We start from the raw sequence: 23805 nt of genomic DNA, 5'->3' as shown, positions 1-23805 counted from the left end.
CCAAGCAAAATTAACATAAAATGAAAAAAAAAGGAAAAGCAATTGCTTGCAGCCAGGTATAATAAAAAGGCTAGAAGAAACCTGAAGGGTGATTCTGGCTTGATGGTGCAGCAAAGCAATAAAGAGGTTTAGATTCAGCATGATGAAAATATCAGAAACAGGCATGAAATCAGATAATATGAATATTTCAAGGGAACATGTAAATAAAATATAACCAATGCAAATCTCTTAGTAGATCAGTTTCTTGTATCAAAGCAGATGAGCTTTAAATGGAAGATGTTAAATAAGTAAGGTTTCCCTGGATAATGAGAGATGCGAGTGGGGGAGCCAAGTGCAGTAGAACAAGGAGCTGCAATTAAAAAGTGCTGCTACCAAATGCCAGAGAATTTAAATAAAACAGAAGATTACAGGGGCTGAGGGAGTGAAATCTCAGGAATTCTCCAAAAGAAGTTTAAATACAAACACACACACATAAAAAAAAAAAAAAAAAAAAAAGAAAAAAAAAAAAAAAAAAAAAGTGGTTTGCGTGAAAGGCATTTTTGAACAATGTAATGAAGCTGAAGGAACCACACAGGAATATTTTGCCAAGCTACAAAAACAGACTTATGTAATTACCCCACTCCCAGAGATGAATGGATGGCCCAAGTTACAGAAATGGCAGAGGCAAGAGCTGAAACGAAAGCACAGAAAGCTGACACAAACCCTACAAGGCAGCAGAGACCTGCACAGACCTGATAAACAAGCTCATACACAAACACAAGTCACAAATTAAGCAGGGACAGAGACAATACACAGAGCAGACTGGGCCAAGCAAGTCCCATGGAAAATAAGCCAGCACAGTACAACATGCAAAGAGAACAAAAAGATGAAACCTAGTGATGTTGTGCAGAAAACTTAATGAAAAAAATCTTATACACAGAATCATTAGGTCAAGAATTTCAGAAACAAATATACCTGGATGTGACCCTGAGATTTCTCACAAAAGACATTAATGAAAAGCAAAAATAAAAACTAAACGTTTGTTAGCCCCAAGTAAAAATAAGACAGCAATAAATGAACAGGAAATCAGAAACCAAAGAAAGAAAATCACACTTTTTTTTTTTCCACACTAAAGTCTGTACTAAATAGTACAAATTAAAACTCGACAATAAGGTGAGAATGGGGTCTTTATTATAGACAACAGTTAGATATATGAAAATGTATAAAGATTGACATTTCAGTGAGGGTGGAAAAGTCACCAAAGCTTCCAGCTAAAATGAAGTGCATATATTTAATTTACTTGTCCTAAACTTAAGACACACAACTACATTTAAAATGGAAGAGAAAAAGAATGATTATGAGTCAGCCACAAGTTCAGAAGTGAGATATTTATCACTGGCCCTGAAAGGCCAGCAAAGGAAGTAAAAAAGCTACTTCAGATACCCATTCTTAGCATTATTAGAGCAATAGTCCTTAGGATTTTAAACTATCTGAGATTTTCTCAAAGACCTCCAAGAACTTTCACCACCTGAGACAACAAACAGAGTAAGCTTCTACAGGATACTGCCTTAGCAGACCATAACTTAAATGTTGATAGGAGCTGGGAGCCAGCTACCACATCCTGAAAAATAAAGTGCTGAATGAAAAGGCAATCAGCATCCAGCAGGGGATCAGCCAGGCTGAGGACAAGTACCACTCCAGCAAAAGGCAGCAGGCTGCTAGATTGCACATCAGCTTCATTATCAACAGATGGGCAAGAAATACTTGGAAAAACACCTTAGAACAAATACCTGCTTGAGAAAAATCGAGCCAGAATTTTTAAGAGAAGGTAAAAACTAATAGCAAATAATAGCCAGTGAGGACAGGTTTGGGTACTTTTGTTTTTTGTTTATTTGTCTATTTCTAATTTTGCTTTGGGTTGGGATTTTTGGTTTTTGGTTTGTTTGTTTTTGAGGGGGGGGGAGTTTTGTCTTGGGTTTGGTGTTTTTTTTTTTAATTTTAACAAAAAATACCACAATCAAAACAGGTACTTCACTTAAGAGAGGTAGCCAGATAACTGCTAAGGCAGAGTGGTCTTGCAGCTGATCAAGAAAAGTGTCAGCTGTCCCACTTAATTGAGAGCTTTAAAGCAAGCACTAGAAAGAAATGGGAAAATAAAACTTAGGTATTCAGGCACTTGTATTCATTATTCTGTCAGACTAACTCCACGAGGGGATGTATTTTTCTCTATGTCCATAAAGACAGAATCGCTGAGATAATCTGAGCCAGCTTGAAATCATTACTTAAAAGATAGAATGGATCATCAAGAACAAAAGCATTGTCAAAAGTCAGAGTCACCACCACAGAGAAGGCTATTTCTGAAAAACCAAAATTGCCATGTTCAGCCAAGGGCTCTGAGGTGAGTGGTCATGGTCCTTGCAGAAGTCAAGCTAGGTGGCAAAAAGATAATGACAGCTCAGAGCACTAGCAGCAGCTCATGGAACAATGTTACTGTACAATTACATGGATATACCTCTATAATATGAAATAATAGTCAAAACAGAGAATTTCAAGCATTGCTGGTCTCACAGAAGTCTTGATGTAAAGAAAAATAACCAAAGGCACTTTAACAGAAGAGTTATCACAAAAAGGCTGTTGTCTTGCAGGGATCTTGTAGATATATGGGCATATCACATTTCCACCATATCACCATCACATAATGAGGAAACCAAAATCTTCCATCAAAATCCCAGATAATGCAATTATTTTTTTTTTTTAATTGAAAGGAAAAAAGTGCACTTTTGAGTTGAGAACTCTTACTCCATAACATTAATGCCAAACTTTTTCATCATGTGATATCAAATGCATATTATCTATGGAGTTCACTGGCTCCAGCATGTCTACAGACAGAAACAATAGTAGAACTGATAACCCAGTTAGAGAGGTGATTGCAAAGGTCATGATCTAAAGTGCCTAAGAAGTCCAAGCCTACCAGAAATACAAACAACACTTTGTCAGCATCAATCTTCCTTGCTGGGATGAGTTGCTACATATGAGGAAGACTTTTTTCTTATTTCCCTCAAGAATAGAAGGACTGACCACTTCACTATCATTAGTTTGGAGAGTGCTGCAGCTTTTCAGGTTAAAGATTGTTATACACTTGTCAATAGAAAATAAAGTTGGCTAAACTTCCCTAACAGAATTTTATTTTGTTTTAAATTTACTCTCTCAAACAAATGTGACAGAGGGACAAGTTATGCAGCCTTCCCATACAGGCTGCTATGAGCTTACATAAAGAAACTGGAAACAACTTTCAGGATGTTTTATTTGGTGAGGACAAGAAGCAATAGGACCAGGACACAGCACTCTGGTGTCTCATTCTTGTCTCACAGAGAACAAGAGACAACTGAAAGAGCCTACTGGGCAATTTACCTATTAGCCACATGAGATCAAGTTAATTTTGCCTGGAATTTATCATGCTTCTTTGGAAGCATTTTTTATCATCAACATGAGTGTATGAGGCACAGGAGAAGGGAATTGGCCCCTGGTTTCAATCTGCTCTCTATCCTGCTCTTTTACAGCTGCCTATACATCCACATTCTGTTACCTAGGATTTACTGTGACCTCCCATGACAAGTGACAAAGCTCTGGTATAAATAATAAACTGGAACGCAACTTTCCTGTTTCCATTTCTTTGTTTCTCGCTCATTCTAGTTAAATATTGCTTAATCTTTTGTAAAGTGAATGAATACACTTACTGAGCTTAAGCCAACATAAAATTGTTTAATGAGAAAATAATTCTTTTTTTTTTTCCTCCTTTCAATTCAAGCAAGCTTTCTGGTACTATGCACTTACCATCAAAATATCATCAGAAAACCTTAACTTAGTCCTCAGTACTGTTTTGCTGCAAGGCAGTTTTTCAGTCAGTCTTGTGTAATACTGTAAATCACATGCAACTTTATTTTTTTTACCCCTTTCAGCCTGATGCCAAATGTCTTAAAAATGATCCAATTTGTGTTAAACTGATAGAGGAATGCCAGGGACACTGCAAAGTCTCAGGCCTGACATTTTACACCTAGAACCATAGCACAGCTGAACTGTAGAAGAGCTGCATCACCAGAGATGACTACATGAAGAAGCAACCATACTTCCTCAAGATTTTCAAGGTGCAGAGATATTTTTAGGAAAACAGGTCTGGCAGGCTGGTATCTGAATCAGAAGCCACAAGAGAAATAATCTACGTGTATAGTTCAAGAGGGTGTAAGACTCTGTGAATTTATTTTCCACCTCTGCTTTACACTTGAACTTCACAAAATTTAAACTTTAACTTTTCTCCCCATGAAGTGCTCAATAAGGCTAAAAGGAATGTAACATCCTGTAACTGAAATTAATAATCATTACACTGTCCGCAGGAGAATAAATTTTAAAATGTTATTGAAGATGTTATCAAATATGTTAGAAATATTTAGATGAGTAAAAGTCAAAAAGCCAATTTTTGAGTTTGTTGGATGCCAGCATATTACTCCAGAGTCCAAAGCAGCATTACAAACATACAACACTGAGCTTTGTGATGCCACATTTAATGAGTTAAAGAAGTGTTAAATACTTATTCATAATATCTTCCCTCTTCCACAACGGCCATTTATTAATTAGTTCTCACTAAATAAAATATCATCAGCTATTCCTCTATGCCAAATCTTTCAATTGCAATGTGTTTGAACTCCCCCCTGTGCTGCTCACTGCTGTGAGCTGTTAGTAATGTTTACAGAATGAAAAACTCTTCCTGCCTCTTCCCAAATGCCAGAACTGACGGAAATGTGACATTGCCAACAGAAAGCTGTTGATCCCATCCTGCTTGCTGAAAATTATTATTATTATTATTATTAATAATAAAATAATGCAAGGCATAACTCAATCTTACTCCTGCTTTACCAAATTTTGTGAGTCAAGTGGGAAGATTGTTCACAGCTGCTGATATACAACCCTAACTAGAGCAGATGTCTCTATACCTCTCATTTCTCATTTGTAATTTTACTTCAGGGAGGAAGAAAGGGAGGGAAAAAACCCAGAAACTTAATCATAATCCATACATCATGGTTTAGTGAACGGCAGCGTTCTCTCTGGCTACAGAGAGTCCAAGAATTGGCAGGTCCATGTTACACAGTAGAATTTTTATATTTGTTAATTCCACAGAGCCACATGCCTACTGCAGAAGTGGGAGCTGGTGATGATTCTTCCATGCAAAAGGCTTGTAAAGTAGTAGTCTAAAGGAGCTAGGTTTCACAGAGAACTATTTCACCTCAAAAAAACTGATTTTTCAAAATATTTCTCTTCTTTGTAGCTAGAGACTAAAGCAAACAGCCTCACAGCCCCTCAGGAGAACACAGGTAGGTAAAGCCAAAAGCCCTACAAGATAGCAGCAACAAATATAAATGTGTTAAAGCAAATAACTGATTTCCAGTTCACTAAACTGCTCCTTTCACCTCATTACAGTGCCTACACAGGGAGATTAAATTCCTGCAGTTTCCTTGCCTAAAAATAGCTGGTACAGAAATCTTCTTTTCAGAGCTCCTTATCTCCAGTATAACCATCTTATAATGGTAATGGTAAGTCCTTCACAAATTGGACTGCCTTCAGGATCTCATAAATTAATGTCCTTCCCTATTTAGCATTCATGCTGACAAAGCTTTAAGAGCTTGCTGGACTTTCATATTTCTGCCTCTGAAAATCCTCTCAAGACCTTGCTACAAGCACAGACACACAGTAATAGCAGTACATATTTTACAAGTTTATACAATTAATGTCAGGGTAATCTACTTTAAACTATTGTTTAAGGATAATACTGAAAATGTCAGAGTTCCTGAGCCACACCTCCATGTAGAAAAGATGAGCAGGACATACAAATGCAGATTTGGGTGGTGAACAGAGAAAGCTCCTTTTTCACTCACAAAACAGCAGAAACATGTGAGCAAAGCCTCTGGCAGTAAGTGAACTCCAACACATTTCGCCCAAACTAACATCTCAGTACCACAGGAACACAAAGGTGAGTAGATCATGAGGCCTCAGGTGAACACAAACAGTAAAGACCCACTTGATCCAACAGTGGTGTCCCAGCCAAACTGTGGGGAAGGAGAAGGCAAGGTGGAACATCTACTAAATGGAGAGAAAAGGGGACCCTCTCCTCAACAAATGAAAAGGAGTGTGATAAACTATTAGATATATTCTACTCACCTGTTCTACTGGTGTATTTCCCCAAATCTCAGACCATTCCCCTTCAAACATCCATCCCACTGTTGGAATGCTGCCTGTGATCTCTCGACTGGAAAGCTTGCCCCTTAAAGGTTTCTAGGGCACACATTTAATTTTTCTTTGGCAAGAAAACTAGTTTGCCAAGAGGGACCCCAGGCTAGAGATGTGGTCACTGTGACTGCCAGCACCACGTGACAGAAAGGAGAAGTCAGTCCAGGGCTGACCACTGGCAAAAAAAAGACCAGAGATGCTGCAGCCCTCAGTTCTTGATTAGAACCAAGCAACAGCACTGTTTGTAGGGAGTTTACAATAAATTAGAAAAATAATAATAGTAAAATATTAAACTCTATCTCCACAAAGTTCACAAAAATGTTCAGCACCTTGAGACTTCCCAGATGATGGGGCAGAGTACAGCTGCAGCAAAGCCACAGCGTCACCAACATGGAAGGAGTGGCTGACACACCATTGGGTTGTGCTGCCATCCAGAGGCCCTCAACAGGCTGGAGACAATTGGAATAATTATGATTGTATTGCTTCAAATGACAGGAATTTCAGATCAGAGCTTTCCTAGATTTACTAGGGGGCATTTTAGAGACTCAAAAGAGGCTTACTGCCTCTTACATCTTGTACTGTTCTTACATCTCTTAGCTGAAGGACAATGCCTGTTAAACACCTGGAAGGAAATACCCATACTGAGATTAATATAAGCTGTCTCCAAACTTCTCCTTTCTTGTTTCGATAATACTAAAATAATAGGTTTAATGTGGGCATTAACTGAACTAGAAATGAAAAAAAAATCCATAGAAATACATAGATATGCTAGAAACTACTACTATACCACCTCTAAAAAAAATGCAGAGGATGTGAACTCAATTTTCTTCTCTTTGCAGCTCCCCCTTAGACATGTCACAGTCCATCACCTCTCCAAGCAGCTGCCTACCTTAACATTAGTGTGTGAATTCCCCAAGGGAATTCATCACCAGCAGTCCCACTAGTTCACCAGCCCTGTACAGAATGGGATCATCACACTAAAACTCACAGGTAACAAACATCATGGACTTGCCAATAGCAGGTGAAGTGCTTTTTGTAAGAACATTAGTTTACAAGACTAGCAATTGCTCATGAACTTGGAAATATTAAAAAAAGATATATAAAACCTGACCAGTTTTTGAAGGGCCTGTAGCCCCCTCAGAACAGGAATAGGCAGCCCAGAGGAGCATTCTCAGGTAGCAGAGACAGAGTCAGAGAAAGCTAAGAAGTTCTGATTGAGACCAATTTTTATAGAGCTGATCCCAGAGAAGCTACAGATTCTACCTAGGGCTGAAATGGGCAAATGGAAGATGATATTTCCAGATTCTCTGCCAGGACATGACCATAAATTTCCTGCTTAACCTTAGACTAACCAACTCATTACTTGTGTATTCATAGCTATCACCTGGAAGCTGGATAAAAGTTCTTTTATTGTGCCTAACAAATACATTGAGGCTTAATTGTTAACATTTGCAAAGTGGAGAGATAAAGTTCAGATGAAAAGGTTCACCACCTCTCAGTACATAAAGATGAAGAGATAGCACTGTATTTGCTGAAATGGTGCAACATAACTCAATCCTGCAACGGCAAACAAAGCAAATGAAGAATTATGGCAACACACACGTGCACACAGCCACATTCTTCTTCAGCCTGGATGCTACCAGCTATTTGTGCAATAGAAAGATGTGATCCAGAAAACCCCACTGTGCTCATAGCCTCACAGCTCAGCTTCATCTTTGCAGTGTGCACAAGTGTGGGCAGTGTGTCTTGTAAACATCTTAAAGTACACACGGTGTGAAGACGCTGCATGGTTTTTCCTTCTGTTACAGTAAAGACAGCATACAGAAGGCAGGACACACAAAAACAGCTGTACATGTGCAAAAGGAAAACACAGTGTAAAGTTTATTTAATATAAATTCTTTACGTTTTGTTCTTCTTGCTGACAGATAACCTGCTGTTCAGGCGTTGTGCCACCAGATGGCCCGAGCTGAGCTCTCACCACGAAGCGCTGTGCTGCCAGAAATGACATTTAGCACAAGTGCTGGGTAGGGTCCCCATCAGAACAAAACTGGACTATCAGACAGAAAATAGCCCTCGAGGCCCAGTCAGCTCGCAGGACAGTCACAGCTGATGAATCACAATGACTCTGGGGAGCTGAGCAGGTAGCTTGGGCTCCCTTTGCAGTTCTCATGACCTCTTCACCTATCGTACAGGGATCGCGGCCAACCTCACATATCAGATCCAACTGCTGTGCTGAAAGCAAAGGGCACCTGGCAGCCTCCCACCTCCAGCCACATCACTGATGAGACTGGCAGCTATTTCCTTGTAGCTGGGGTTCACTGGCTGACAAATGTACGTGATGTATTTCAGAGCTACAGGACGGTGAAACGACTGCATGAGGAAGAAAGATTCATCTTCTACTTGAATGCTGCTTCAGTCTGAGGACACAGGGATCTATAAACAGTTTAGCACCCTGAGAAATTAGTTGGGAATCCAATCCTGCTTTTCCCCAACAATACTTGAGAGCAAATGCAGTGGGCCTGTTAATTTGCATAAATTTGCTTTTCTTTTGTTCACATGCATGAAAAAAAGATAAGCAAGCAATGTCCTTTATGCAAATGAAATGAGGAAAAAAAAAAAAAAAGCCCACAGTCAGGCTTTTAACAACTTTATTCCCTTTGCTATGTGGAAAGCTTGTGCAAAATTTGGAAAAATTGACCCCCTTAATATTAAAATTATATTGGTCTGCAGAATTGCTTTAAAATACAAAGAACCCTTTAAATTAAGATCAAAGAGGAGAATGTGGTTATCTCTTTAGAACCATCCCTTATCTCAGACCACATGATCAGACCACATTTCCCTCAGAACCCTGTTACATTTGAACAACACTGCTTTCCCTGCTCAGACGCCCACCCCATGAGAATACTGATCCTACAGAGGGGTCTCATTTTAACTGGATTTTTCCAGTCAAAAAGACTCTTCTAGAAGCAAAAACCCAAAGCAATGCACTTGCACAAATCTTATACATTTGATATACACTGATACATGTTTCCACAAAAGCACTTATCAAGATCTACCCATTTGTTAAAGTTGAGACGTGCAAGTTCAGGCACCTTCATGTTCCAAATCTCTCACCTCAGAACTGAACTGGTGGAGACCCAGCTGAGGCAGGCACCAGAACCTATGGAGATCTGCATTGACCAATACTCAGGAGCCCAATTCATAATCTCCACACTCCCCTGGCTCCATTGCCTTACACTTTACTGACTACAACAGGAGTTTAGTCATCTAGCATCTGCCCTGAGGCCCAAGCTCAGGTTTCAGACTCTGGCTGAAATCCATGCAGATTGCATTAAAGCAGGGAATTGTTAGCATTTCAGTAACCCCAATTACAGGGGGAAAAACAAGTGGTTCAAGCAACACTTGGGCAAACTGGGGCAAATTGTTCAACGCTGATACAGAAAGCAGAGCTTCAAATTGTATTAATGTGTTGGTATTAGTTCCTACTAAACCTTATCTGAAGCCCTTGCAATACTTTGCTCAATTTCTTACTTTAACAGATGGCAGAGAAAAAAAGGGGGGGAAAGAGACAGGCCTTGCTAAAGAAGCAGCATTCTATAAGTATTTCTGAAAAGGAAAAAAAAAAATGGGGGAAGAAGGCAGTACCTTTTGCTGGAAGAAAGAAGACAGCTCACCTGAGGAGTGGCTTCATTTCCAGGAGACTCTTCACAGAACTCCCTTCCTCCTTGTGCTGCAGCATGAGTGCAAAGTGAGTCCATGCAGGTATCCAAAAACCACTACTAAAATATTATTTTTGGTGCTTGTGTAGACCGGGTGCAAAAGAACTGCACAATGAAAATATTTTTCTTTAAATGCTATGTTTGGGTATGGGATACCTGGCAATAACAACTTAAGCTATGACTTCAGCTTATCACTGCTTCACCTACCACTGAACTGAGTCACAACTCTCAGATCATTCACTAAATGAACACTGACCTACTGTTACATAGTTAAAACACACAGACAGGATTGCCTAGGCTTTAAAACTTTTAAAATACCCCTAAATATTTCCCAGCAAAGGTTGACAAAGATCTTGGAAGCACTAACATATGAGGAGAGGCTGGGAGAGCTGAGACTGCTCAGCCTGGAAAATGTTCAGTGGGATCTTAAAATGTGTCCAAGTACCTGATGGAGAGGCAGGGAAGAAAATAAAGACAATTTCTTCTCAGTGGTGCCCAGTGACAGCACAACAGTCAAGGAAGGGCACCAAATGAAATAAAGGAAATTCTGTTTAAATATAAAAATGCCTTTTACTGGGAGAATGGCTCAAGAGCTAGAAGGGGATCCCTGGAAACCTTGTGGAGTTTCTGTCCTTGGAGAAAAACTTGAGCAGACAGGGCCTAAGAAACCTGCTCTGGCTGGGCCGGCTTGAGCAAGAGGGATTGGACTGGGCAGTTATCAGGAGGTTGGTTTTAATCACAATGATGATACAATTTTCATGTCTATACAGAAATATAAACTGACTTCACATTGATCAAAAGCTATTCTTTCCCAGTATTAAAGTAAAGTACAGAACTGAAGAAAATTTAAAGTTCTACTACTTCCACAGAAAGTTATTTATATCTGTTGGTAACTGCCTTGTTCTGGGTTTTTGTTTGGGTTTTCATGTGTACCATAACTGAGAGATTTAGAAATTCTTCCTTCTGCTTCCACCCTAATTTGCATTTTTTAAGGTACATTTCAGACATTTTAAACTCCATTAATTTCAAAGTTATAAAGAAATTAAATGAAAATGGAACCTAAGTTTACCCAGCTTTTTGTGATACCTTTTAGCCTTTAACTTTAAGCTGTTCTAACATACCAGTTCAAAAAATGTTCTCAGTTTCAGGGAAATTTCATTGACCATTCCTCACTTTGTTTTATAAATATTAAGTATAACCAATGATTATGCATTAGTAAACTGCAGCAATAAACCCAGTACTTACAAGTAGCCAGGTTCCTCTGCACAGTGGACACAAAAATCCTCTTAAAATGACAGGAGAATGACATTTTAAACTGCACATTCTAATCAATTTGGGCAAAAAAAGACCAAAATGCAAATTAGCAACTGTACAATAATTTTGTATTTCAGAACAACTGGAATTCATACCTGGAAAGGCCCACTGCTTTTATAGCTATTTCTCACTGTACAAAAGCTTTCTTTTAATTGAGAAGGATAGTTTTAGCAGACCTTAAGGCCCTGGAGGGCATCAAGTAAAGTACTTAATGCAAATATTGTCAGCAATATAGTGAATGAATGACCAGCAGAAGTTAAAATAGAATTAAAACTACACATCCCTTTGCCAGTGTACCTTAAAAATTCCTACAGTTCTTGTCTCACAGTTAAAAGAAACACTTTCAGATTACTCTACAGTTACCTAAGGAGCTGATTATATATAGACAGCACATAAAAATATACTAACTTTGTGTAAATCAAGATCTGATGGTTTATTGCCATTTGTTTACAATTTTTGTGGGGTTTTTTTTTGGTGTAGCTTGACCTGAAACCATTAGGGTTTTTTTTCAGGATTCACCTCTTTTATCACACAGTGATCAGTTCTCTACATTCACCTTCTGTAGCTGTCTCCATTCCAGTTTTCCCAGAGTACTGACACTATTGAAAAAGTACAAGTTCAAACACACCTACACAAACAGACAAACTAGACAGATTACTGCAGATAAGGCTACTTTTTTTTTTCTTTTTTTCATTTTTTTTTATACATATATAAATTTGTTTAAACCAGGCACAGAGAACTTTGGAACACACAAAAAGCCACCTGTGATAATCTTTGAAGGTTAAGTGTTTGCAAATTCGAGTCAAGCATTCGTTCCTACAGCTTTAATAATGAATACATAGATCTTTTATTTCCTCAGCACTTCGAGTGAATGGTACCTTAAAACACAGTGGTTCTAAAACTGTACCATTTTTACCAGAATAAGACTACAGATGAGCTCACAAAGTGCCACCATATTCTATCCAACTGTGTGCTTCACAGCACAGCTGACAGCTCAAGGGCCAGAATCACAACAGTGAAGAAACATGCACAACTGAACTGAGCAGGCAATGGCAGAGCACTCGGGTACAGCACAGAGGTTCCTTGTGGAGTAGGACAGTAAAAACCACTGGCAGCAACAATCAGAGAACCAGTACTTACACATAACTTAAGGAAAATTGCATTATCAAACTGTGATTTTTACATTAAGTTCAAGTGCAAACTTTTTCCAATATTCCCAATGTGCCAGAAAGCTCTGAAGTACATACATCCCCCCAAACTTTAAAGATGTGTAATTGTGCACATTCAGTTCTACATTGAATCACAAAGTAAGCACTCACTTTTCAGCCACCTGTGTATTTAACAAAAAACCCTCACAATTTAAGATTAGCAAATGCATTTCCAATCTACAGTGTCATTAACATTACTAGGAATAAGTCTTGTTAAGGGAATTCTCTCAAAACATACATTTAATATATACTGTGGATAAAGGACACCATGAACAAATTATTTCCATTCTCTCTACCAAAAAACTAGTGATTATGTGCAATGTTTTAATGCTGATGTTAAAAATTACATCACTCCTATTCTTCCAGTCTTGCTCTACTTGTAACAAGAATTAGAACTTCAGAAGTGCACATACAACATGGGCTGTGAAGAGTACAAATTAGTGCTTGTTCCATATTGGTGCTGCTATAGGTCCCTGAGGAGCCCTTTCAACAGTCACAAATTCATCAGGGTTGTCAAAAGCTTCATAGTGGATTAGTAAATCTTGAATAGCACACTCCTCAATCTGGAAAGATAAGAGATCACACACGTCAGTGTCAGATCTACATTCACACCAGTTATGAACTGACTTCTCCTGAATGCCTGCCCACTACAGACCTACTAATCAGGAAGAAAAAGTAAATGAGGCATTCTTCAAACAACCTGAAGAAACCTCATGTCTGCAAGCCCTGCTAATCAAGGGAAACTTAGGCCACTGTGATACCTGCTGGTATCAGTACAGTGGGACACTTGCACTCCAGGAGGTTCACACTGGTAAAAACTTCCAAATACAGATTATCAAGGAGCTGTTGCAGAGAGATGCTGTGCTGGATCTCAGAAATAAAGAACTGGTTAGGGATGAGGAGGTTAAGGACACCCTTGGCTGCAATGACAATGAGATGGAGGACCTCAGGATCCCAAGAAATGGGAACAAGAAAAACAACAGGATAACCCCCTGGGACTTCAGAAGAGAGGACTATAATCTGTTCAGGGGCCTGCTTGGAAAAAAATCATGGGATATGGCCCTGGAAAGTAAAGGGGTCCTAAAGAGTTGATTTATTTTAAGGATCACCATCTCCAAGCACAAGAATGTTCCATGCCAATGAGAAGGAAGCCAAAGAACCATAGCAGGAGTCCTGCATGGAGTGGAGAAAAAAAAAAAAAAAAAAAAAAAAGAGGTCCTCAAACAAAAAGGAAGCATACAAGAACTGAAAGCAGAAAAAGGTGACCCGGAAGATTGAGCACACAGAAACAGTAATGTCAATGTCATCTGGAGTTCAATCTGGCAAGGGACATGAAGGACAACAAAAAAGGCTCCTACAGCAACAAAAAGATGATATGGGCCCACTGCTGAATGCCAAAGGACATGGAAAAGGGTGGGGAACTAACAGCCTTCTTCATCTTGGTAATATTGGCCTTCAGCAAACACAGGCCCCCGAGATCAGAGATGGTCATCATGACTGCAAGCCCACTTTCAAAAATATTCTTAAATATTCTTGAAAGTTTGTGGTGATAAAGGTTGGTTCCTGAGTGGTCCTCATTTAAAGGAGAAGAGGCAATGGGCACAGACATACAGAACTTATTTTTTAAGTGTAAAAATCTTTTTTAGTATGAGAGTAGTTAAGACACTGGAACAAAGTTTTCCAGAAAGACCATGGAGTCTCCATCCTTGCAGCTGCCTGGACATAGCTGCACTAACTTACCTGGATCAAAGCCAAAGGTTTTTCTCTGCTTCTAATAAGTGCTGCTTCTTGCTGGAGTTCCTCCTCTACAATAGCTGAAAACATGACAGGTGCTATGACAGGAGAGTTAGTTGGTGATGCTGCTAGCCAAGGACTGAAAAACAAAAAACAAACCAAAACAAACAAACAAAAAAACAAAATAGGACATTAGGAATTAACATCAAGAACAAGGTGAGCACAACACACACAAAACAAGCAACAGAATCTAAGCCACTGTCAAACTTACTTATGACTTTCCAGCTGTGGAGAATCCAGAACATGGTCTTCCAGACCTGGGCTACTTCTGGTGGTGCACCTGGAAAAAGGAAGGAAAGCAGAGTCAAAGTCACTGACAGAGCATTCTCCTACCTCATACTGTAGGCAATTAGAGATGTCTAGGGTTTCACCAGAATAAAGCATTAGGATGCAATCCTGCATTTGCCTTTTAAGTCTGGTACTGAGACAGGAAGTGACACGGATGCTCATGTCTACCCTGAGTCATTCCTGACTACTAGAACTTAATAGATTTTTCAGCTTGAGTATTAATACTGACATTTATTAACATTTGAGCGTTGGAACAAAGGTGTACTTTAAAAAAAAATTAGTAAGTTGTATCTTATATTTAAAATAGTCAACTGAGTTATGCACTAGCAGCATTGCAATTAATATGAAAAGAATATGGATTCAGGATTAAAAAACTCCAAGCTGTCCTGAATTCAAATTAAGTGCTTCATGTGAAAGAACCAGTGCTGCAATAGCACTAGTAAATTATTTCCACAAGTGTAAGCCCAGAAATCATAATCTTTCAGTACGTAATGCTGCAGCCACCTCCCAGATTCATAAGAATAGAATAAAAATAGAATTAACTGAATTGAAAAACAATTTTTCTAAAATATCAATAGAGTTCCCAAAAGGAAGATATTTTATTCAGTTGCAAAATGTTAAGCTCTCAATAAAAACAAGTCACACTTAGTATACTGTATGTCTTAAGAGAAAAGTATACTTGTCAGAAAAATCCTAGATCAGTAGAAAGAGAGGAGAATATTCTCACTATTTAATAGCTATCTTTGGCATCTTTTGCAATTTCCCAAACTCTAAAACAATACTACAGCATATTGTGAAATGCTAGCGAACTTTTTTGCATTACTCTACAGTATTGTAAAAAACTCTTAAGGGTGTTGGTATTTCAATAAATCAAGTTTCAATTTTCTTTAAGGCTTTAGTAATCCTCTGTAAGTGGTCACAAACTCCTAGAAAAGAAGAAAAATCTATAGAAAGCGAACAGACTTCCAGTAACTGCTAAGTTCTCTGCCTGGAATATTTTCCCCAGAACACAGTTCCAAGGACAACAAGAACCATGATTCCTATCACTAAGCAATGAGGGCAAGATCTCAAAAAAATCTGAAATGCAACATCCATCAAAAAAATAGCTTTTAAATGAACCATGCCCAGCTTTTTGTAACAAAACATCATTTTGCCCACCAAGCAGCCAACTTCTAGAAGAGCAGAATGAACAACATACGTTTAACTGCTCAGGGGAAAAACAAAAAAACTAAAAACATCCAACCAAATACACACGCACACACAAAAAAAAAAAAAAAAAAAAAGAAAAAACCAAAAAACCCCCCAAACAAACAAAAAAACCCCAAAAACACTACAACCAAAAAACCACAACAAACAAAAGGAAAACAACCCAAAACCCAACAACTATGTATCTGCAGCAACAGCTACCAGGGCATAAAATTGGATTTTCAAGTCACTCCCTTGAATTAAGCCCAGCAGATTCACCTGCCAGGTCATATTCCTTCTGTGCTTCCATCAGGAATGCAGAGTTAAGTTACAACAGTGTTTCCTTTCCATTTTCATCTAGTGGCAATCATATCAGATACTGGCAGGACAGCCAACAGTACACTGCATGGAGAGGAAACCAGGGTGTGGTACTCTTCAGACTGGACATAGCCAGATAATCACTGCCCCAGAGCTATAGAAGAACTGACACATGAAACAACAGCTCTCATGGCAAGATTGGTCAGATCTGCTGTACCACTGTCCAGACTACCTATATAGCTGCAGTTCTGTTGTAGAATACTAGAGAATATTCAGGAATATTCTCCAACATTCTCCAATCCTCTCTAACATTCTACAACACAGTTCCTTTCTTTTAACCTCATTAATATGCAGTGCTTTTTCCATTCATGTTGAAGAATTGTTAAAAATTAAAGATAAGGAAAAAAAAAAAAGGCAATATACTAATTTTCTGGTTTATCTTTGGTAAAAATGCCAAGTTAGGGAACCCTATTTTAATTCAAAGAAGGCATCAGGTCATGCCAGGTAAGTGTGACAAACAAATATAGAAATTCAGTAAGATACTGAGTCAAGTGCCAGATAAAGATGTATTTTTTTTAACAAGTTTCTTATAGCTCTTCTACCTACTTCCTTTAGAGTTGAGCTAATAATTATCTTAGAGAATAAGTCAACTAGAGAAATGTAACTAAGTTACCATCAGTGGGCACAATAAGCAGCAAAGATCAAACCAACAGACAATATGAAGAGATGCTATTAATTTAGCAGCAGATAAAAATGAACAGTATGACTGTGGAACAAAGCAATGGGAAAGGAAACTCAGAAGCACTGAAAAAAAGACTGTGTGAAGACTGCACTGGGAGTTTTTCATCTCGAAGACAAAAAGGAGAACAAAGGGTGTACAGAGACAGAGGTGTAAGAGGAAGTACTCAGCTGGAGCCAGAACAACTGAGGGATGTGCAGGACAAAAAGGAAGGGCTTCTACCTTAGGAAGAAGAAAAATAAACCAACCAAGCACATAGGTTTCAGGACAACTAGAAAATACTACATGTTATACCTATTTTCAACATAGAGGATATAGGGAACTATGGACTGATCAGTCTCACTTCAGTTGTGGAGAAGGCTGAGGAGTAAATCCTTCTGGAAGTAATACCTGAGCTCATGTGGGACCAAAAAAAAAAAAAAAAGTGGGAGCAGCCAGCACTGATTTATGGCAAATTGTGACCAAGCAACCTGACTGTCTGCTGTGATAGGTAACAGGCAAAACAAGCAGAGAGCAGTGGCTGCCACGTTCTTTGACTACAGCAAGGCCTTTGACATGTTACTGTATCCCTATACTCAATCTGAAAAACATGCACTGAGTAAATGGACTGACTTTAATTTAATTTAGAGGCTGGAGAACATGACAGGAAGAACTGAGTTTTGAGTTTTGTTAAACATAAAAAAAGGTAGCAGAGATCTCATTGCTTTCTTCAATTACCTAACTGGAGGGTAGAAAAAAGACATAGCAAGAATCTTCTTAAGGGTGCACAGTGATAAGATTAAGAGGCAATATGCTCTTAATTGCCTCTTAAGAAGCAGTAAGAAGCAAAATAGGAAATTTCAATACATCGAAAAAAAAACCCCAAACCACAGAAAACCCATACTAGAACATTTTGCCCAAAAAAAAGGTAGGGGAAACTTCATATTTGGAAGTAGTCACAACTCAACTGGATCAGGCCCTAAACAACGTGATCTAGTTTGGCTTACTTTGACCAGGAGACTGAACTAGAAAATCTAAATTATTCTATGATTTCAAGAGCAGGGGACTGGAAGTCCATACAAATCATCTTCCAGGTTTTACTGCACTTCAGAAAGAAAATTACATAAAAAGCAGAAAAGAACCAGAGAAAAGGAAGGAAGAAAATAAGAAATTAAGGCAATTTTTTGCTTGGTTTAATTAATTAAACATGTTTGTCCAACTTATTAAATTCAGGTGTTCTCTCAACTTTTCTTTTTCCTCCTGCTTTAATGATGCTCAACTTCGTGCACATTTGACAGTAACCAACACCTATCCAGCCCATTTGACAGCTATGCTCCTCTTCCCAGTCACAATCCAAAGAACTCACAGCATTACAATAAATAAATCCTTAAGAAACCTTTTTTCTTACAGTTAAGAAATTCTTACCAAAGTGAGACTTCTGAACAAACAAACCAACAAAAAAACCCTAAACAACCACACAAAAAAAAACCCCACCACAATAGAATTTCCAAAACTTGGAATGAATAGCTGCAGTGTCACTGCACAGTCTAGTGATCAATTAAAAGATACATTTAAATACCTCTGACATCTCCTTCAATTTAAATGTGGCTTTAAACTGTATGAAGCAGTTCAGATATTTTGAAGCTGTTTGTACATACATCCATCTGCGTTTCTTCCTAGCTAGATACTCAGTCCAAATATTAAATCAACTGCAGATATTTCAACATGCTAGATTAATTCCTCAGCTGGCATCAAAATAACTAGGAGAAATGGAACAGGCAGGAAATGGGAAGCTAGCATACACAGAAAAATGGAAAAAAAGCCTAAAAAATATAGAACTTGGAAGCCTGGAGTCTTGAAAATAAATGACTGATGCAGAGACATAAGTGGTTCTGCATGGAAACAAACCAGCCAAGTATCATCAGTACTGAACCAACCTGATTAACTCAGTTGGCTGAACTTGCCATGACTCCTGCACAGCCACTAAGATGTCCCAGCACTCAGCTGCCCCAGTGTTTCTTGAGGATTTGTTCATTTGAAGCCAGTTCAGGTCCAGTGCCTCCCTGATCTAATGACTGCTCTCAGAAAAGGAACACAAAGCCTGGTCTCCTGCAGAATCTCTTGGGTTTTTCTGTACCATTTGAGTCATGTACTATTTATTAGCTCATTATAAGCTCTGCCAGAACTAGGCCATTCCCACACAAAGCCACAAAGACTTGTTTCCTCCAAGACTCTTCACTGCTCCCTGGAGTAGCACAGTGAAGACAACCCAGGCTGCCACAACAAAGTTAAGTCATGTCAAGCCCACGTTTTTTGATTGGAGTATGAGCTACACATGCACAGCTGCACAGCAGAACTCCCAAGGCTGAGCTGTCCCTGGAAAACAATACAGCCACATCCTCACAGCCAAGCTTTTGGGCTGATCTGCCTCTGGTCTGAGTCCAGTTCACATCTCCACATTCATGACATGGTTCATCAACAGAAAATTTTTGGGTTGCCTAAGTTGGAAAGTGTCAGTATATGGAAGAATGTTTATGCAACCATCACAAAACTCTTATGCAGACATTTTAAAAAATTGTCACTTTAATTACTGCACAATTTATCCAAAATAAAAAGACAGAGCAGGAACAGAAGCCATATAAGCATCTTCAGCATCCCACCAGTGTCTTTATGTCCAAATTTGACATAAAGAGATGAGGATTACTTATGCTTTATGCACATGAAATTTGCTATCTTTAAAAAGGAAGAGATAAGGTTGTGGATAATTACTCTTCACAGAAATAGCCCTTGAATGCTGCAGGCAGAAATCAGAGACTACTACAACAGCCAAAGAATAAAATTACCTCACACTAGAAACTCAAATCCTAACTGTCAGTGGATAAACTGGTCACCTAGGCTCTATACCTAATAGAGAGAAATAAGCACCTTCAGACACAGTTCAAAATACCCTGAAATAGTTCTGGAAGTGCCATTTTTTCCAAGTGATTATAGTTAATCTAGTCATCTAGGTTCCCACTAGGCTAATGAATCATTTTCAGACAGCTAACCAATTAGGCTTGGATTCAGCTCAAATAACTCACTTCGAGAGCACACAGACTGGCCAGACTTGAGACAGAGCAATACAGAAAGAAGAGATGACCTTAAGATCACAGAGACACTCTGGCAAAGGTACTTACAGCACCATTCCCTTATCACCAGCAAGTGCCACCTCCCATATGATGAAAAGCTTTATTATTGTGCTAGTAACACAATTTGATACCTGTTCTGCAGATTTATGCTTTGTATCCCTATATCTCTAGCAGTAACTTCAGCTTTAACCCTCTGTTCCTCAAAAACTCACCCATCAAACACACTCTCCAAATCCCTCCTACTTCTCTCCTCTAACAAAATCCCATGAGACAGAAAATATCTGTTCTATCCTGTCCCAAACCAGGACATGTAAGCTTCCTACTCATAGGACAACTCTGTTCATAAAATCCTTAAGATTAGAAGAATCCTTACACATTTTTTTTTTCTTATTTCAGCAGAAGACAGGGTACTGTGGTTCTATCATTTCGGAAAAGGCTGCTCTCTTACCTTGTGGTGTTCTGGATTGATGAATCCTCAGTTCCTTTATATCCAGCTCTTTTGATGCCAGCACCAGCTGAATTATTTGCACTCATACATTTTTCTTCTTCCATTACAAGATCACGGAATGACTTTGGCAAAGCAGAATGTAATGAAGATGACCTTTGAAAAAAAAAAAAACAAACAAAAAAAACCCCCCAAAACTCAATTTATACTTGTACTTTCCAAGACTCTATATTGTCCCATGGTTCAGATAGCAAAGAGGGCCTTTCCAATTACTAAAAATAAAAATAGAATATTAGCTTTTGTATCTTACCTGCTAGACCAATTTGGTAAAATAAGCCAGTTTGGGTCAAAGAGGAAAACATTTAAAACAATTAAACTGTAAGAACAGAACAAGCCAGTAATATGGAAACTTCATTAGAAGGAAAACAAAACAAAAGCTAAAAACCACCCCTCCATCTATTTCTTCCCCCAACCTATCCTTTTAAAAGCAATTTTATTTTCACACCTTGTCTTAGACATTCTGTACCTCTTCTAACTGTATTCTTTAGAAATATTATCATAAATCACATAAGGTTAAACATACTGCATGGTGTTCACCAGAGAAGCAAAGTTTGTTCTAGTGTCTAACTGGATGCAGAATACCATTTTAGAATTAATTACTCTCCCATTTATAATGCATGATTTTGGAATGATTACAACATACTCCCACAGTTTTTCCAGTACATCACTGATAAATACTTTGAACACCAGCTCTATTTTGCCATTTTTATGTTCTAGGATAATACTGTTAATTACTATGGTTCTAAAATAAGATAATAGCACACCAAGAGACCTAGGTGGAAACTCAGATAAATATACAGGCACTTCAGACTCAAGGTGCTGATTATAACACATTCATCCACAGCAGAAAGAATAGGTACACAGAGAAAAGAAGCAAGCAGTTCTAGCTATATTACCCTAAACCTTTTGATACAGAACACTTCCCAGGAAGCAACAACTGCCATGAACCAGGCTACTTTATCTTCATCCAGCTAGTGTTGTGATTTTTTCTCTCTCCATGCACTCATTAAATAGCTAACAAGCTACATGTCTGTTTTGAACTCACAGAAGAGGAGCAGATAAGAAAAGATTCCAGCAGCTGCTTGCTACTCTTCTTTCTGGAAGGAGGAACCAAGTCACATAAAGGATCAAAGGAAGGAGAGCCAAAAGACACAGGAGGGAAACAGCTCTGGCTCTGGAAAATAAGCCTATCCTTTGAAAAACAAGAGTTCTATTTTACCTTGAAATCTACCGAATACAAAAGCAGCATTTAAAACAGCTAAACTGCCTACAGACTTCATTTAAAATAGGATGGCTGTGGTGGGTATGCAGCAATCTCTGTTTCCACTGAAGCACAGAACAGGTAGAGAGAGAGGAAATCGGCTCACTAGTGCAGAAGCAACCTGCAATCAAAGTCTAGACCTTTTTGAACAGTAAAGGGGGGATAATTGCCCACCATTTACCTCAAGAGCTTGCTCATCAGTATTTATCCTAATTTAGGCCACTAAATTTACACAGCTTGCAACTTTTACAGTTATGCCTTTTTGCTTTCATCTGATACCAACTGCAAATGTCAAGAACAAAAGATGAACTGGGCTAGTAGCTCACTACATTCACTGTTCATTCATTGTTCAATCATTCATTGATTAAATTATAAGCCATTTTTCTATTGGACAGTGATATGAACTTGGACATATAAATTGTAATCAGCATTAAAAGTAATTTTAAAACCTTTAAGCATCCTTCCACCCTAAGAACTCTAAGAACCATCACTCCCTCCAGCTCTTAGCCACCTAGGTAACTTTTTTAACTGTGATTTCAGTATATTTTTGTTCTACTCCAAAGTCATTCTACACCTTTCAACCAGGAAGGGTTAAAATTTTCATTATGTTTTTGACAAAGACACAGTATCCATAATGGCTTTGAATAACCTCTTCTGACTAAATTTCAGGGCTTGGACTCAACCTTCTTTTTCTATATCTCACTTTGATATGATCTGCAAATAACACATCACACACAGGCCACAATCAGTCTTCTGACTTACTACAGCAAAATTTCAAAGAATGTTAAAGTGCAAGCACTGCATTTCCTTGCATCCTCTGAATTTTTAAATGACTACCAAACACACAGACACAAATAGTTTAATGCTCGTCTCTTTAATGAACAGAACTTAGGCTATTTTTATTTAAGATATTGCTTCTATGGCACTATTCAATGTGAAAACCCTCCATAAAGAAAGAAGTAAAATTTGATTTATAACATACCATGCATTCCCTAGTTTTGCAACTTTTGTAGGTGGGGGTGGGGTGGTTATTAGTGCAGTAGTCTCCATGCTGCTAGTCACTGATCCATTATCTTTTGCTGCCAGGGCAATCATTTTCCTTTGCTTCTGAGAAAGCTTGATTCCATGAGATGCCATTCTGCTGTGAATTGATAATGCAAAAAGTGATGTAAGATCAGCATCCTTTGAGTTGACTTTCTTTTATCTTGCGAATTGAACTGAGAAATTAATTTTCCTAAACTGAAACACTTTGTCTAGAGTGCCAAAAAGGGAGCATGGGGGATGGGAGAGGGTTGGATGACTATGGAGCAGAAGGAGGATCAATGAATATCAAGAGTGAAAGAACAAAAAGCATCATAAAACCATTTTTTACCATTACAAATGAAAACATGCAGAATAGGAAGTGTCCCAGAGAGATGGACTTATACCAGATAAAGACAGTTTTCTAATTTTATTAATTTTTAGAGACCGTAAAAAACTTAGCTCCCTTTAATAAAAAATATTAATTCATAGGAAATGTAAACAATATTGTAATTTTTTTTCAATTTGTAATAATTTGTTTTGTAAGTTACTTGGCTTCTTCAGTCTTGACTGTTTTATTGACACCCCTTAATCTACCTAGACAGCATCCCTTTAACCAGGCTTCAGGACTACTACCCTAGCTCTCCTGTACAAGAGTGTTACACTTCAAAGGTCACGAAAGTCACCTTCTAGTTCTTTTCCATACGTCACCAGTTAAGAAACACCAAGTTTAACCCACTGCCTCTTGAAAATAAACATTTATCTCCCTGTGTTTTGAGAATCTTTCTTTGACTAAGGACCACTGTTGATCCTGTCTGAGGAAGAACTGTCAATATCCAGACACGGCTGCTGGGGGAGTTCAGAGAATTCAAGAAAAGAAGCAAACTTTAGGATTAATTAAAGTACTTGTCCACAAATAATCTCCCAAAGTGCTAGGGCCAGTTCTTTTTGGCTGGAAATAGGAAAGCTGAGCAGAGCAGGCCAGTGATTTAAAATACTAGTCTGCTTGCTCTTTTACATTTCAGCAGCTAAGATCTGCTTTTGCAGCAGCTGACCTAACAAGAGTAGAGTAAAATAAAGGGATAAATC

The 23805-nt window shown here is 38.4% G+C and overlaps 1 protein-coding gene and 1 long non-coding RNA gene across 4 annotated transcripts in view; one reads left to right on the top strand and one right to left on the bottom strand.

Moving 5' to 3' along the window:
- Window positions 1–471: 471 nt before the first annotated feature.
- The window catches only part of LOC139795044 (uncharacterized), a 71960-nt gene continuing 48626 nt past the window's right edge, over window positions 472–23805 (top strand). The window contains exon 1 of the long non-coding RNA XR_011725367.1: window positions 472–520. This is a non-coding gene — a long non-coding RNA (uncharacterized lncRNA). The remainder of the gene's footprint in view (window positions 521–23805) is intronic.
- The window catches only part of IBTK (inhibitor of Bruton tyrosine kinase), a 50314-nt gene continuing 38208 nt past the window's right edge, over window positions 11700–23805 (bottom strand). For 2 of the 3 annotated variants that reach the window (XR_011725365.1, XM_071741482.1), the window contains exons 25-29: window positions 22679–22837; window positions 20379–20531; window positions 14505–14573; window positions 14240–14372; window positions 11700–13062 (exon numbers count right to left, since the gene is read on the bottom strand). Coding sequence is in view for 2 of the 3 variants with exons in the window: in XM_071741482.1 (XP_071597583.1) it covers window positions 12937–13062; window positions 14240–14372; window positions 14505–14573; window positions 20379–20531; window positions 22679–22837 (640 nt within the window). In the remaining variant the exon portion in view is untranslated. The remainder of the gene's footprint in view (window positions 13063–14239; window positions 14373–14504; window positions 14574–20378; window positions 20532–22678; window positions 22838–23805) is intronic. The other variant, XM_071741483.1, reaches the window with a different exon arrangement.

This window comes from Heliangelus exortis, chromosome 3 (genome assembly GCF_036169615.1).
Source record: "Heliangelus exortis chromosome 3, bHelExo1.hap1, whole genome shotgun sequence".
NCBI classification, from domain to species: Eukaryota; Metazoa; Chordata; class Aves; order Apodiformes; family Trochilidae; genus Heliangelus; species Heliangelus exortis.
Note: the sequence above shows the minus strand (reverse complement) of the source record. Positions and strands in the feature narration are given on the sequence as shown.